General features: G+C 43.6%; 1 protein-coding gene across 1 annotated transcript in view; it reads left to right on the top strand.

Annotated features, from left to right (window-relative positions):
• LOC121560115 (synergin gamma) overlaps nucleotides 1–11,254 on the top strand; it is a 32,001-nt gene extending 20,747 nt beyond the window's left edge. The window contains 8 exon segments of the mRNA XM_041873157.2: nucleotides 89–255; nucleotides 497–550; nucleotides 677–773; nucleotides 2,355–2,503; nucleotides 4,259–4,369; nucleotides 4,715–4,753; nucleotides 7,644–7,676; nucleotides 9,922–11,254. Coding sequence (XP_041729091.2) covers nucleotides 89–255; nucleotides 497–550; nucleotides 677–773; nucleotides 2,355–2,503; nucleotides 4,259–4,369; nucleotides 4,715–4,753; nucleotides 7,644–7,676; nucleotides 9,922–10,053 — 782 coding nt within the window. The 3' untranslated portion in view covers nucleotides 10,054–11,254.
• The last annotated feature ends 1,290 nt before the right edge of the window (nucleotides 11,255–12,544 follow it).

The raw sequence follows: 12,544 nt of genomic DNA, 5'->3' as shown, positions 1-12,544 counted from the left end.
AAAGGGCATTTGTATGCATGCCAGACATTGCCTGTATATACTATTTATGTATGTATGAAGACACTCTCTCCTCTTCTCTTTGCCTCAGGCTCCCACAAGCGTAGCCACAGTTTGGGGGAGAAGGAGATTGGGCGCTCGCCCCCCTCCCCGGCCCCGGAGCAGCCTTTCAGAGACCGCTCCAACACCCTGAGTGAGAAGAAGCCTGCCCTGCCTGTCATCAGAGACAAGTACAAAGACCTGACTGGGGAGGTGGAGGTGAGACCCACACAGAGTCACTCTATCCCAGACATGTTAACTACCCTTGCCAATTATCCAGATGCTCTGTGGAGTGTTTAGAAATTCAGTAGACATTGATTTCAGTAGCAAACCACAGAGGCTTTGGCCTTAATAAGTTGATTACATTTAGTTGTATTTTTTGTAAGTGTCTTTATGGAAATGTGTAAATGTCTTCTCATATATCTGAACTCATTCTAACAACTATAGCATGTTGTTTCAGGAGAGTGAGCGCTATGCATATGAGTGGCAGAGGTGTCTGGAGAGTGCTCTACAGGTAAGATACTGTACAGGACTGTTCCCCCTCTCCTGTTTTGCTATATCCACGCGTGTTTGTGTGTGTGTGTTTGCAGCGTGTGTGTCTGTAACCCTAACCCACTCTGCTGTCTGTCTCTGTCCCCAGGTCATCACTAAAGCCAACAACACCCTGAACAGCATCAGCAGCTCTACTGTTTGCACTGAGGTCATCCAGTCTGCTCAGGGCATGGAGTACCTACTGGGTGAGACACACACACACTACACTGACACACACACAACACTGACACACACCGACACACGCCGACAGGGAGGTCCTGAGCTTTAACAAGGCCCAACAGTCTTCAGCTCGAACCCCAAACTCTAGGTGATCCCCTCTGAGAGATTTGTCTAGCGCTACAGTGTTGCCTGTGGATCCTAGTGGTGGCTTATCTTCGCTCGGCCTGACAGACTCTGGATGCGTCCCAAATGGCACCCTATTCCTTTTGACCAGGCCCCATAGGGCTCTGGTCAAAGGTAGTGCACTATGTAGGGAGTAGGGTGCCATTTGGGACGCACACAGTGTGTATCTGACCAGACAGACAGCAGTGTCTCCTTTTAATGAGCAGTGAGAGTGGCTCAGGCACACATGCCGTAGTGTACCACCTCTGCTGTGAGCCTTCTTCCAAAAACAGACCATTATAAACCTTTAAGCTGTCCACCTCTCAATGGAGAACAACAACTCTATCAATCACCATTCCGTGTTAAATCTTCAGTTATTCCATGTTAAACCTTCAACCTCCAATCACCATTCCATGTTAAACCTTCAATCATTCCATGTTAAACCTTCAATCATTCTATGTTAAACCTCCAATCACCATTCCATGTTAAACCTTCAATCATTCCATGATAAACCTTCAATCACCGTTCCATGTTAAACCTTCAATCATTCCATGTTAACCCTTCAACCTCCAATCACCATTCCATGTTAAACCTTCAATCATTCCATGTTAAACCTTCAATCACCATTCCATGTTAAACCTTAATTCATTCCATGTTAAACCTCCAATCACCATTCCATGTTAAACTTTCAATCATTCCATGTTAAACCTCCAATCACCATTCCATGTTAAACTTTCAATCATTCCATGTTAAACCTCCAATCACCATTCCATGTTAAACTTTCAATCATTCCATGTTAAACCTCCAATCACCATTCCATGTTAAACTTTCAATCATTCCATGTTAAACCTCCAATCACCATTCCATGTTAAACTTTCAATCATTCCATGTTAAACCTCCAATCACCATTCCATGTTAAACCTTCAATCATTCCATGTTAAACCTCCAATCACCATTCCATGTTAAACCTTCAATCATTCCATGTTAAACCTCCAATCACCATTTCATGTTAAACCTTCAATCATTCCATGTTAAACTTTCAACCTCCAATCACCATTCCATGTTAAACCTTCAACCTCCAATCACCATTCCATGTTAACCCTTCAATACATAGAGAGGGAAGTGTAGTGTTACAGCCAACATTATGTCAGGTTGATCCATCTTCAGAGGGCTATTTTACATAAGGAGTCTTAATATGTTTTCTGCTGTTTTCCTCCTGGTATTTCTCCTGGCACTACCAAAAGTATCCCATCTTGGTCTAATGATCCAACTTCAGAGGAGGTTTCAACGTAGGGGACTATAGACATGTTAGCTGTTTTCTTGGAAGCGTTTTTTCATTGTCCTTGTTGTATTTCGCTCTGTAACCTTGGCTTATGTTGGAGCTGGCTGTGGGAGAGAACTGGGAGCAGGTGTGTTAAGGTTGTGTATTAACGTTTATGTGGCAGGTGTGGTGGAGGTGTACCGCGTGACCAAGCGTGTGGAGCTGGGTATCAAGGCCACGGCTGTGTGTTCTGAGAAGCTACAGCAGCTGCTGAAGGACATCAGCCGCGTGTGGAACAACCTCATGGGCTTCATGTCCCTGGCCAACCTGACAGTAAGAAACTCACACTGTACAGTACAGACACACAGACCCAGACACACACACGCGAGCACAGACACAGACTCACGCACACAGTACAGTCAACACACACACACACACAGACATTCCTTTCTCCAATGCAGTGGGTTAGGCTACACACATACCTGAGAAATTGACACATGATTGTAACACTAACTGCTTTGTCTAGAAAAAGTTCCTGATGAAATGTTGAGTGGATAAAGACTCATGCCTACTATAATAATAATAATAATAATATGCCATTTAGCAGACGCTTTTATCCAAAGCGACTTACAGTCATACGTGCATATTTTTTTTTGTGTATGGGTGGTCCCGGGGATCGAACCCACTACCTTGGCGTTACAAGCGCCGTGCTCTACCAGCTGAGCTACAGAGGACCACTACTAGGATTATCAATGAAACCTTGATTGTGTGACAGTGTACTAAACCAAGCCCTATGGTGGTATCTGTTAGTGTGTAGCTGTGGGGATGGGGAGTGTAGAGCAGTCTGTTGTATGCTGTAGGGATGGGTGGAGAACAGAGGCAGAGAGATGTGCTGGCCTTATCCCTTACAGCCAGCCTCAGGAAGAACATTGCTTCTCAAATGCCAGCAGATAATACAGGCCGGCCATCTCCTGACTCGAGATATAGTGGAGCGGAGAGGGACAGAGGTAGAGAGACGGAGTGAGTGAGTAGTAATGCTACGTTATCTCGTCGGTAGAGAGAGAGGTGTAGTAATGCTATGTTATCTCAGACTGTAGATCTGCAGCTGCTTTCTGATTCTGCAGGCTCTGCCCTCCAATAACGAGAGCGAGAGAGAGAGAGAGAGAGAGCTAGCTAGCTGTCTGGGCAGACTGTTCACATAGCTCTGCTGCCAACAGACTAATGGACTGTATTTACTTTCATTTCCCAGATTAAAGACCTATTTCTACTTCAGTTAATTAATCTGGTTAATTAATGAATAGAGAAATGTGTATTCCTTAGAGCTACTCTTCCTGGTGTCCAGCGAAATTAAGGCCATTATACAATTAAAAAAACATTACAATACATTCACAACAACACCATTAAGTGTGTGCCCTCAGGCCACTACTCTCCTACCACATATCTACAACACAAAATCCATGTGTACAGTGGTCTGTATCCAGGTATTATAAACCGGGTCGTTCAAGCCCTGAATGCGTTGGTATATTGGCCATATACCACACCCCTTCAGGCCTTATTGCTTAAATATACAACTTGTTTTTTTAATGTAAATTGGTTGGGACCCGAGTAAAATCCTTGCAAATATGGTACATTTCCTCAAATTTCAGAACCGTAGATCCCTCATTTCATGCAGTGTTTTGTGAAGTAGCAAATTATTCTTGATGTGAGGTGTAGCAACATAGTGTGCCCCACAGCAGGAGTCCTATGATCAAGTGACCAATCTGCCAGCACCTCCATATAGGGGGCAAGCCACCAAACTCTGTGTGTGTCTCGGTCTCAAACATAGGCTTGCAGTACGTGGCCTCCAGGTTGCAGGCCTGCCTCAGGCAAAGCAATTGGCTAGGTACTGCTCTGTTTCAGCTGTATGAGAAGAAGAAGGTGCTTTCTGTATCCTTAAGTGTCCATGCATACACATACCTTTGAAATGTTTTGAATCCTTCTTGAATATTATGTGATTTGTGGATTCAAATGAAGTATTTAAAATGTGTGTGCGTGCGTGTGTGTTTCTCCTTGTGTGTGTAATGATGTGCTGTGTGTTTTTCTGTACAGCCTGAAGAGAGCTCGCTGGACTTCTCCTCCTGTATCCTGAGACACGGCATCAAGAATGCCAAGGAGTTGGCCTGTGGGGTGTGCCTGCTCAACGTGGACTCACGTAGCAAGGTCTGCACACACACACACACACACACACACACACACACACACACACACACACACACACACACACACACACACTCAAGTACAGACACTCACTCGTGCAAACACAACACATATACTGTAAGCATACACTAATTCTCAGTCAACACACAATCACAATTGCCAACCAACACACCCTCAACAGATGGACCCAACAACTGTTGAAACATTTGATTACAAATACATTCCAACACATTTCTCAAGTTGAATAAACCATGAATCATTTTGCCATTTATTTTAGAGTTGTTTTTAAACTAGTGGTTGACGCATAATAACTAAATGATTATTTCTTTGACTTTGAACATTTTGCAGAGCAAAGAAGAGACAACTATTGGACATCTGTTTAAAAGAGTATGAGGCAGTGAACTGTCACCTGAATCTCATTTCACTCTCTCCTACTGGGGGCCAAATTCTTCACTGATAGACAGACGATGGGGTGCCAAAATTACAGCACACTCTTCTCCTCATAGCTCCCTCCCTTCACACTGACTGCATCCCAAATGGCACCCTATTCCCTATGGGCCCTGGTCAAAAGTAGTGCACTATATAGAGAATAGAGTGCCATTTGAGACGCAACCAGTGCCGACAGCAGCAGCACTGTGTTCATGCACAGATGGGTTAGAAATGACCAGGCAATCCTATTTAACCAAATTCCCTTCCAAAATAATTTCAGGTCATCTTAATTTATGAGTCTTCTAAGAGAAGATGATGATAAAATGATACCTGTTAAGATGATAACTCTTAAGGAAGGGAGAGAAGGAGGAAAAGAGGGAGATAAAAAGAGAGTTGGAGGAGACAGACAGACAGGACGTGAGAGGAGTAAAGTTGTACTTTTGGCACCGCTGGTGGGGCTGAGGGAATTGTGGGAAGGTTTCTGGAGGGTCAGTGATGCATGCAACTTTACTCTGACAATAACAAGCTTGTAGCTCTGATGCCTTCATCTGACGGCCACCTTTCACTTCACCTCTTACCAGCTACTAACAACAAGTCTGTGCAATACCAATCCATATCTGTGTGTTCTAACTACTCACCTCATCATTTGAGTTCTACTATGGCTTAAAATGTGTTTATTGTGACACTTTCTTTTCCACTCGTCAAAACCTGATCATCAATAGCTAGGTGTCATGTTGGGGACCATTAATAATATTGTTTGACTGTACGGTCTGCAGGGCAAGATTGCTTTGATTGTTTCTTGCAGTGTTCCCCTGCATCATTTAGTCAGATAGATTGATGAGGCAGAGGGAGGATGGCTGAGAGGGATGTCACTTTGGAGTCTGGACTGAGTTGAGACAGCAGATGTGGCTCACAGCCTCACACATCAGATCAGTCAGGAGCTGAGAGCACAGGTGCTAAGAAATCTGCTGAGGGTTAGGGTATTGCTCTCTCTATCTTTCTCTCTGTCACGCACTTTCTCTCTATCATTCTGTTCCTCTATCTTTCTCTCTCTGTGTTTCTTTCTCTCTCTCTTTCGTGTGGAGTGAGTCAGGCTAAATAATAGTTTTTTTTTCAGCATTCCCCTGACATCAGATTCATAACTCACCTTTTAATTACATTTTTGTCCAGAGGAGCATTTGTAAGAAAGCATAAAAGCCAAACAGAGAATAGCATCCCCTCGGAGACTAATGAAATCACAGAAAGCGTTTTAATACAGAAGCTGATTATACTATTGTCCTTCAGAGTACAGGTAGGTTCTGTCTGTCTTACATCTAGAGGTAGTGATGATGGTATCACTGGCATAATATTATGATGGGCACCATTTAGAGACTGGAGCTAGGTTGTTGGTCTTTGATACTGCTGACTCGGGTCTGGGTTTTATCTTATCCAATGGAGGCCTGTCTCCATGTTCTTCGTCCAATCATCCTCATATGTTGAGTCAGGGATGGGCAACAGCAACATGTAGCCTGGTAGCAGATCAGTCTGGGTTTTAGCTAAGTCCTCTGTCATGTTTGATGTTATGTCAAACATGTATGGCATGACAACGAATGACAAGGGAGTTGGCTAAAGCACATAAATACACTATATATACAAAAGTATGTGGACAGCCCTTCAAATATGTGGATTTGGCTATTTTAGCCATACCCGTTGCTGACAGGTGTATAAAATCGAGCACACAGCCATGCAATCTCCATAGACAAACATTTACAGTAGAATGGCCTTACTGAAGAGCTCAGTGACTTTCAACGTGGCACCATCATAGGATGCTCCCTTTCCAACAAGTCAGTTCGTCAAATTTCGGGCTAGGCCCCTTAGTTCCAGTGAAGGGAAATCTTAACGCTACAGCATACAATGACATTGTATACGATTCTGTGCTTCCAACTTTGTGGCAACAGTTTGGGGAAGGCCCTTTCCTGTTTCAGCATGACAATGCCCCGTGCACGAAGCAAGGTCCATACAGAAATGGTTTGTCGGTAAGTCCCCACAGCAATGTTCCAACATCTAGTGGAAAGCCTTCCCAGAAGAGCGGGGGCTGTTATAGCAGCAAAGGGGGGACCAACTCCATATTAATGCCCATGATTTTTGAATGAGATGTTCGACAAGCAGGTGTCCACATACTTTTGGACATGTAGTATATCTGCTATCAGCCTAAGCAACAGATCTGGATCCGGATCTAAACATAGTTTGTTACTTGGAGACTGCAACAAGCTATAAACTCTCTGAGTGATAATATGAGTTCAGTGAAGTATTGCTATTTTCTCCCAATGATAAATGCTAATGAGTGCAATTATTCCCAAAAGTACTGGTGATAATTTTTTCAGAAGAATAATTTATGCAGTATGATGCAATATTATTCATAAATGTCAGATTCTGAAATATACCTCCAGGATTTGAAGTGATTTTTCAGTTTGTTTAATTTGGTTATGACTTTCTCTGGAAATAGGCCAATAACATTAAAATAAGTTAACTTGGCAGTGGACGCCTAATTCCATGGGTTTGCATACTGCACAGTATTTCTCTCAAATCTATTGCAGAGTCTGGAATCCTGTTTCAAAGATGCCCATCCCTGTTTGATGTTTATTGGAAAATGAGATGGATGATCGTAGGGTGGTACTTTAGATTCTTTCACTTTGGGGCTCTTGGAATGTTCTGGAGACGGGTTGCTCTTTAAGTTCCTTTGGTGTACCAATGTTCCGTTCCGTACATACTGACGGATTGATCCTCAGTTACTGTACAGTTTCACTTTTCTTACTCAGAACAATGCATGAAACCAGGAAAATGCTGACACCTCTTGTGCTACTTACAGGCACTGGCTAAAGACAATGACAGGAGGTTAAGGGTAAGGGTATGCTTCACTTATTTTCGCCTCTTAAGCAGCAGTAGACTGTAGCCTTCACCTTTAGGCATGATGCCCCTTGCATTAACAGTTGGTGTTTCTAGTCTGTAGCTCTATAGCACCATGAGCAGCACTCTCCTTTTGGTTTCCTTTAGATTACAGTTAGAAAGGTCACCTAGGATTAACCTTTCATTTTTGTTTTATTCCTCCAATGGTCTAACTCTCCCAAGCATATCCTCTCTCCAGCACTTTCTAGTTATGTTATGTCTCTCCACATTATGTCTGTTGGCACAATCATGTTTGATGGGTAAATTGCACATAATCACGGTTATGCAGGTGGAGGTGAGGGAGAGGAGGAGGAGAAGGGGTGGGATTGAAGAAGAGAGAGGAGGAGGAGACGAGGGGTGGGATTGAAGAAGAGAGAGGAGGAGGAGACGAGGGGTGGGATTGAAGAAGAGAGAGGAGGAGGAGACGAGGGGTGGGATTGAAGAAGAGAGAGGAGGAGACGAGAGGTGGGATTGAAGAAGAGAGAGGAGGAGGAGACGAGGGGTGGGATTGAAGAAGAGAGAGGAGGAGGAGAAGGGGTGGGATTGAAGAAGAGAGAGGAGGAAGAGACGAGGGGTGGGATTGTAGAAGAGAGAGGAGGAGGAGACGAGGGGTGGGATTGAAGAAGAGAGAGGAGGAGGAGAAGGGGTGGGATTGAAGAAGAGAGAGGAGGAGGAGACGAGGGGTGGGATTGTAGAAGAGAGAGGAGGAGGAGACGAGGGGTGGGATTGAAGAAGAGAGAGGAGGAGGAGACGAGGGGTGGGATTGAAGAAGAGAGAGGAGGAGACGAGAGGTGGGATTGAAGAAGAGAGAGGAGGAGGAGACAAGGGGTGGGATTGAAGAAGAGAGAGGAGGAGGAGACGAGGGGTGGGATTGAAGAAGAGAGAGGAGGAGGAGACAAGGGGTGGGATTGAAGAAGAGAGAGGAGGAGGAGACGAGGGGTGGGATTGAAGAAGAGAGAGGAGGAGGAGACAAGGGGTGGGATTGAAGAAGAGAGAGGAGGAGGAGACAAGGGGTGGGATTGTAGAAGAGAGAGGAGGAGGAGACGAGGGGTGGGATTGTAGAAGAGAGAGGAGGAGGAGACGAGGGGTGGGATTGAAGAAGAGAGAGGAGGAGGAGACAAGGGGTGGGATTGTAGAAGAGAGAGGAGGAGGAGACGAGGGGTGGGATTGTAGAAGAGAGAGGAGGAGGAGACGAGGGGTGGGATTGAAGAAGAGAGAGGAGGAGGAGACGAGGGGTGGGATTGTAGAAGAGAGAGGAGGAGGAGACGAGGGGTGGGATTGTAGAAGAGAGAGGAGGAGGAGACGTTTGTGTTCTCTCTCTCTCTCTCTCGCTCTCGCTCTCGCTCTCTCTCTCTCTCTCTCTCTCCCTCTCCCTCCCTCTCTCTCCCTCTCCAACATTTCAGGCTTTGGCAGGCATGCTATATAAAGGTCTGAGAAAAGAAGTAGGATGAGGCACAGTAGATGGAACGAGAATACATTGTGTCTGTGAAACCTGAGTGTGTGAGAAAAGGTGTGTGTGAGAAAGGCAACAGGTGTGCACAGAATAGTAAATGTACTGTAAATGATTTGTGAGCAGGTGGACAGGTATGAGTATTCTATATGGTTTGTGTGTTCCTAGGTTGTTGTATATGCATTCTGTCTGTGGGAGAATATGATTCACCAGGGATGCAAACTCTTAAACCGCACAACACACACATTAGCATCTCCTCCTTATCACCAACCTGCTGCTACAGCTGGGCTCATCTAAATGCAAGCTCACATAACAGCTCTCTGCCCCTCTCAGTTCACTAAGTTTATTTTCTCAACAGCTATATTCAGATGTTATGTGGGAGTGCCATTCAGATATCTCAATAGAATCAACTAACTGTCAGGAGGACAGGCAATGAGCAACACTCTTATTGATCAGTAGACAGAGCATTGTGCCAAACATGGGTCATATTTTCAAAGGATCAGTTTTCATTGACCTCTTGTTTGTGTGCAACAGTGGAGATATGCAGGTTAAGCTACCCACAAATCCCTGCTTCTAGCGTTATTTTCATAGATTAATTATTTAGTTCCTGTTGATTGTTGATTTATCTTTACCACTGCTTTCTATTTGTTAGCCTGAGCTACTGCCAAGTTCATCTGTTTATTAACTATTCACTAGAACCTTGTTGTCCTAACATCACCCTTGTTTCGCCCTTATTTGACCCTTCCGCCAGGCTTTCAACTCAGAGACGGACAACTTCAAGCTGCTGTATGGGGGCCACCAGTACCACGCCAGCTGTGCCAATTTCTGGATTAACTGCGTGGAGCCCAAACCGCCGGGCCTCATTCTGCCCGACCTGCTCTGAACTCCGGACACCGCTGCCATGGCAACAGGCGCCGGGTAATCAACACCGGCGAGGTGCAGCAGCCGGGCTCTCCGCTGCACACCGCACAGCATCTCACCTTGGGCTGCGAGCGCAGAGATCACAGAGAGAGAGAGAGACCTCAGAGGTCCTCTTTATTTATTTGTCTTTAATTCTCTCTTTCTTTCTCTCTCTCTCTCTCTCTCTCAGATGTAGTCTCCGTGCTCTTTGCAGTGGTGAAGAAGTGCAAATCTGCTAGTTTGTACAAATTCAAGGCTTGACACAGTAAAGCCAATTCTGTATCATAATGTATTGTAAAATTATACTTTATAAATGGTGTCATTGTTACTTTTTCCTTTGTCTGGTGTCATATACAGTAGAATGCAATAGAAGTTACAGGATGGCATTTTAGCATTGATGTTTATGTGACTTCTCTGGCAGGCTTCATTTATTTCGGCAAACAGTATTCAGATAATTAACCAATGTTGTGCTACGGTAACCCAAAGGAGGTCTAGTCCCTATGTCAGAGCAGTAGAAAATGTGGTCAGTTAAATGAATAGGGTAATGGATCTCTCAACACTTTCTGTAATGCACTCTTTCTGTGACTCAACAAGTCCATAACAAACTATTAAAACTCTGCAATATACTAACAATGAAGGCTGAAGGAACTTGGAGACAAACTGAGATGTAAAGCTATCTGTCGTTTCCCTTGATGTCACTTGTATCATCACACTGCTAGAACTGAATCACTTTGACGGTCGGGTCGCTAAAAGGATAGTTCATGGTTAACATTTTAATTTATATTTACCATTTTAAGTATTGTGTGACATTAACTGCTTTTTAATATCTTTGTATTGTTTGATAGGGACTGCTTTATCTAATTGAATGTTAATGTGCTGTTTGAACATTTTGTGACATTGGGACATGAAAGGGAGTCTTATTTCTTAAAGGTTGTTGGCTGTGGGTTTTGTTTTTCTGTCTTGCTGTGCCAGTGTATATATACTTGCGCTGATAATGGTGATGTTTTTGCAGATTTAAGTCTTGCATGAAGTCAACTGTGATTAGGGACTACTATTGCAGCAGCACTTTGTGTGGATTACAGTATCATAATATTGTAATTAAATGACTAACTGTAATGTGAAGTGGTGACATTTACATAAATAATACATTGATGCATAAATTAAATACTTTTCATGGTCATTAATCAAGTCATCAATTAATGTATTACCTGGAAGCCTATTACCATATAAATCAATTAACAGAGTATTACACAATTCTGCCAAATTGTTTTTTGTTTTTAATATTTTCTGAATATAATTGAAAGGTTGGTTTGAATGTCAACATGAATCCTGAAGGCATTCTATTGTCCCAATAGCACCAGTCGTTTAATCTGGATGACATCTGGACCAAAGTCATGTTCAGAGTCTAATGCAGCAATATCATATAAGCATATAAGTCTCCTAAAACGCCAAATGGATTGAGATTCTCACCTTTTCTATTTCACTCAATAACATGCGATTTCTCAGACCAGAAAGACCTCATCTCTATCACTTTGTGACCAAATGAAATACCGTACATTACCCTCAGACAAGCCTGCTGGGCCATCGCTGGAGGACGGAGAGCTAAGTCAATCAAATGAAAAAGATGCCTACAGTGGCACCATGCATGGAACCAGTCTCATTATCTTTCTGTCTCTTCGTGTGTCCAGGACAGGTGTGTGTGTTCTCCATCATACATTTTATCTCTCACCATTCCCTAATTGAACATCCTGCTGAAAATGAATTCCTCTCTCCGTCCTCTACTCACTGTGAGCTGCTGGATTACAGAAAATTACTGAATAATAAGGCTGTGTACATTTGAAATGCAGATCCACCTGTCTCTCCCCATGTCCTGTCTTCTTCATGCCTAGTATTGTCTGCAGGGCTGTGCCTCAGAGGATCACCTCAGGAGAATGGGTCTGAAGAGATGGGAGGGAGTGATACCCTACTGTATTGACCGCTATTCTTCAGCCACAGGCTCTTTAATATTTGCCCATTTTCAGTCACTGTATCGATTAAAGGCAGACTTTTCCTCACCTGGAACTCAAATAATTGCCTTTACCCTTACCACTTGAGTGTCCAAGGTCTTGTACTTTGAAATTAATTATTTGAAACCCCTGTTCAGTTTACCAAGTCTGGTCAAATATGGGTCTTTGAAGAAGGCATTGACGAGATTTGTCAGATATCTCCTACAAACACTTTCAATTGTTCAGTTTAACAATGACAAGATGAAACTATTAGAAATCCTTACTATGTATTAATCATGAATGTATTATTAATTATTCATTACAAATAGATCCAGACAACCCAGTGAGGTAGGGCCATGGATTTAGAGCTCATCAGTGTTCATTCTAAAGGGGAATGGACAGATGAGTCGAAGGCAGGCTCGAAGAGAGGATAGAATCACACTCGGTCAACTGCTCACTGAGAAAGAATGACTTTATTCCACCCCTGCT

The sequence above is a fragment of the Coregonus clupeaformis genome, chromosome 6, assembly GCF_020615455.1.
Source record: "Coregonus clupeaformis isolate EN_2021a chromosome 6, ASM2061545v1, whole genome shotgun sequence".
Lineage (NCBI taxonomy): Eukaryota > Metazoa > Chordata > Actinopteri > Salmoniformes > Salmonidae > Coregonus > Coregonus clupeaformis.
Note: the sequence above shows the minus strand (reverse complement) of the source record. Positions and strands in the feature narration are given on the sequence as shown.